Source organism: Dermacentor silvarum, chromosome 4 (genome assembly GCF_013339745.2).
Source record: "Dermacentor silvarum isolate Dsil-2018 chromosome 4, BIME_Dsil_1.4, whole genome shotgun sequence".
NCBI classification, from domain to species: domain Eukaryota; kingdom Metazoa; phylum Arthropoda; class Arachnida; order Ixodida; family Ixodidae; genus Dermacentor; species Dermacentor silvarum.
Genome location: NC_051157.2, coordinates 101695586 through 101699339, shown reverse-complemented (window position 1 = coordinate 101699339; position 3754 = coordinate 101695586). Strand labels below are relative to the sequence as shown.

The following is a 3754-nucleotide window of genomic DNA, read 5'->3' as shown; positions in this document are numbered from 1 at the left end:
CAAAGAGGTTCCAAGTATATTGCGAAAAGTAAAGGCGAGAGCGGACAACCCTGACGGACGGATGACTGTACCTGTATTACACCTGAGAGGGTACGGTTCACAATTAACTTTGTAGTACACCCTTTATAACAAAGTGCTATACCATTATATAATGCATCACCTAACTGCAGATGTCGCAGTAATCGGAACAAAAAACTGTGCTGAACCTTATCAAAGGCTTTGGCGAGGTCAATCTGAAGAAGAGCTACTTGATCCATGCTACCTTCTAAGCACTCAAGGACTGAACGTGCGATATGAATATTTGTTTGTATAGAGCGTCCTCGAATTCCACATGTTTGATGGTCACCAACTAATTTAGCAATTACTGTCTGCAACCTATTTGTAAGTACTTTTGCAAATATTTTATAATCGACGTTACATAATGATATCGGCCTATATCCGTTTACACTCTTTAATACTTCATTATCAGTGCTCTTTGGGATTAGGGTCGTATGACCCTGATAGAAAGTCGGAGGAAGCTCACCATGTTTATAAGCGTCTTTGAAAACCTGCTCAAGAAAGGGACACAGGAATTCCTGAAATTTTACATAAAACTCGGCACTAAGGCCATCAGGGCCAGGCTGTCTTGTTTTTCTGCAGAGTTTCAACAGCAAGCTTAATTTCTTCTCGAGTTATTGGCTCGTCAACGCTGACTCGATCATCATCTTGTAATTGTGGCATAAGAGAAATAAATTGATCGGCTTTTTCTTCGTAACCCTGCTGAAGCGTAACTGCAGTGAAAAGATTTTTATAGTGATCTTCAAATATGGTGATTATCTGCGACGTTTCTGTATATATGGAACCACCAGATTCAATTTGTAATATTGCTTTGAAAGCGCGTATCGCTTTTCATCACCAAGAGCCCTTTTTGTGGGCTCCTCATCTGTGAAACGAGTTGTGCGTGAACGCACCACTGCTCCTCTGTACGCTTCCGTCTCATATTTCTGTACCTCTGCTCGAACTGTATTTATCTCGTCGCTATACAACCCTGGCTCCTGGCTTTCGAAAGCGTGCAGCTTATGAAGTAGATTATAAAGGTGATGTTTTTCTGCATTTTTTCTTTGAGATAGCTCACATGAAATAGCAATCGCTTCATTTTTTACTCTCTGTTTGAACATTTCCCATTGAGCAAACAGTGGGAGCTGTCGACATTGCGTTATCTCTAGAAATAATTCTTTCACTTTGTTTACAAATTTTTCCTCTCGTAAAAGTTCTGTGTTAAGTTTCCACAATTCCCAATTTGGAGTAAACTTGCGAAACTTTCTGGGACCCCATGAAACAGCCACTAAACAATGGTCTGTGAAAAATATAGGCTTCACGGCGTAGTTGTGAATGTGAGACCAGAGATCCGTCGAAACATACACACGATCAAGTCGAGCATGAGAGACGCCTTGAAAGTGCGTGAACCGCACGCAAGAAGGCGTGTAGGCTCCCACGTCTATTAGATTGTGGTCTTCCAGTAATTGCTGAAGCAAAGTTGCACTTGCATCATAACGCTTTGTTAGGTATGAATGGTCTCTATGATCACAAACACAGTTAAAGTCTCCCAAAACTACCAAATCTCTGTCAGTGTCTAGGAACGGAGCAAGAGACAGAAAGAAAGCCTTCCTGTCACTCACTTTAGGGGAGCATAGACACAAATAAACCGCCAATTACGGGAACGAAAAGAGAGGTCACAACATAGAAAGCGGCCTTCCCCATCAACACGTAGCGACAATGAAGCGTGATTCAACTGCTTTCTAACTAACAAAAAGCATCCAGCGGAAGCACCACACGCTTGGCTAACACACACCTCATAATCTGGTTGAAAAATTTGCAGCGCAAGGTTAGCATCGGTAGCAGAAGAAATCTTGGTCTCTTGCACTGCACCAACATCAATTTCATGCTGCCTAAGCACGTGGAGTAACTGCTGCTGACGCCTTATACTCCGCAGCCCACGCACGTTGAGTGTCGCTACACATAAGGGGAGGGTGAAGGCGGTAGCCATTTTGCTCACCTAAAGCTTTTGTTCTTCATCACCCTTGGCCACAGGTAAATCTGTGGTCTTGCTCCCTTTGCACTTCTTTATAGCACTCTCCTTACTTCGCTGACAAAACCGCCGCGGCACACCATCACCAGGGGAGGGAACCCGTTGAGCACTAGAAGGCACACTCTCGGGTGCCTGTACTGCACTCCCCGTTGTTTCATCGTTGCACGGTGCCGGACGCTTCCTCGCTTGACTGCTGTCCATCGCCTCTTCTTCCTTGTCGCCATCGGGGGGCTTTTCTTTAAGGTTTTCTAGGTCATGTGTGCAAACCGAGTTATTGCCAGTAGCTTCGCTTGGGATGCTGTGGCTGCTCGGCATTGGCTCTGGAGACTCCTGTTCTTCGTCCCTGATGCCGCCTGTGGCTTCTCCGGTAGCATCGACTATCTCTGTAGCATCCATGAGATGGTCCAGTTGGGGCTCTTCTGCGCTGTGTTGCCCAGAACGAAGCTTATTGGCATAGGTCGATACACAGGAGTCCACCGAGTGACCAAATCGGTGGCACTGCAAGCACCTCGGCATTCTGCATTGTCGACGGACATGTCCCACACGCTTGCAACGAAGGCACAGCGGAGGCCTGCCGGGGATAAGTACCAGGCACTGGTGTCCATAAATGGACATAATGTGTGGTATCGAGCTTACGGTGACAGTATCCTTGAGCACCAAGGAAACCTCCCGGTTTGTCGTCACCCACTGTTCCATACCAGTGCATCTCCACACCTCTCTCTCGACAGACTTCACCTGACCGTACGCCTGGAACGCCTCTTCAACCCGTCGAGCTTCAAGGTGAGGCGGAAGCCAGAGTAATTTGAGCTTGATATTTTTAGTCTCCGGATCTATCACCATGCACTTCAGTCCTTTGACACGGAGCTCACCACAGGCGACGAGTTTATGTTTCGCCGCACTACTAGCGCAGGTAACCATCCATACATGGCTCATCTGATACTGTCCTACACCTATAATATCTGCAGTATCCACTACTTCAAGCAGAGCGTCTCGGAAGTCAGGAGCACGGTATGGTCTGCCACTCAAGTCCGCATGAAGAAAAATGGAATTCAGCACATCGTTACCGGTTGGTAGACGCGGGAGGACAACTTTGTAGCTTGCATCTTCATTCAGAAACGGAGTCGACGATCCTCGGCCTGAGGCCGATACGCTGTTTCCAGCAGAGAGCATTCCGAGCACAGCCGTTCCACTCGGCTTCTTCTTCTTCTTCTTCAGCCACACTTGCAAGGTCAGCAAGCATGCGAACCATATGATTGCGTTCGAGCGCCCTCGGCGAAAGCAACCACCTAGAAACGCGGTACGCGCGAGCGGCGCAGCGTGGCGCCAGCGGTCGAGTGCTGTACGGGGGCTGAAATAGGAATACGCGGGCGGGGTAGGGGGGGGGTATTCTGTAAGTGTTGGACCGCTTCATTTCGCCTGCTGCTATAGTTATGATAGGCTGGGCTGGGGTGCACGTGAGAAGGAGACAGGAACCCTAAACCAATCAGCACTTCAGCAGCAGAGGATATGGACATGCCCAACAGCTGAACACTTACAGAACCCCCCCCCCCCCCCCTCTCCCTCCCACGGCCTGTTGTCTGTCTTTGTGCCTTGTAGAGACTACAGCACAACCTCCATAACCACAAATTGCTATTCACTTGCTCGAAAATATCATTTCTGCCTTACTAAACGTAGGCTGTAGCATGT

The 3754-nt window shown here is 47.7% G+C and overlaps 1 protein-coding gene across 1 annotated transcript; it reads right to left on the bottom strand.

The window, feature by feature from the left end:
- Positions 1 to 879: 879 nt before the first annotated feature.
- On the bottom strand, positions 880 to 3279 carry LOC125945194 (uncharacterized). The gene has a single exon (XM_049666809.1). The coding sequence runs from the start codon at positions 3236 to 3238 to the stop codon at positions 2036 to 2038; it is 1203 nt and encodes a 400-aa protein (XP_049522766.1). The 5' UTR covers positions 3239 to 3279; the 3' UTR covers positions 880 to 2035.
- Between the last annotated feature and the right edge of the window lie 475 nt (positions 3280 to 3754).

Bases quoted from the DNA above. Each gene is read 5' to 3' on its own strand.
- LOC125945194 (XM_049666809.1), bottom strand. From the start codon at position 3,238: ATGCTCTCTGCTGGAAACAGCGTATCGGCCTCAGGCCGAGGATCGTCG.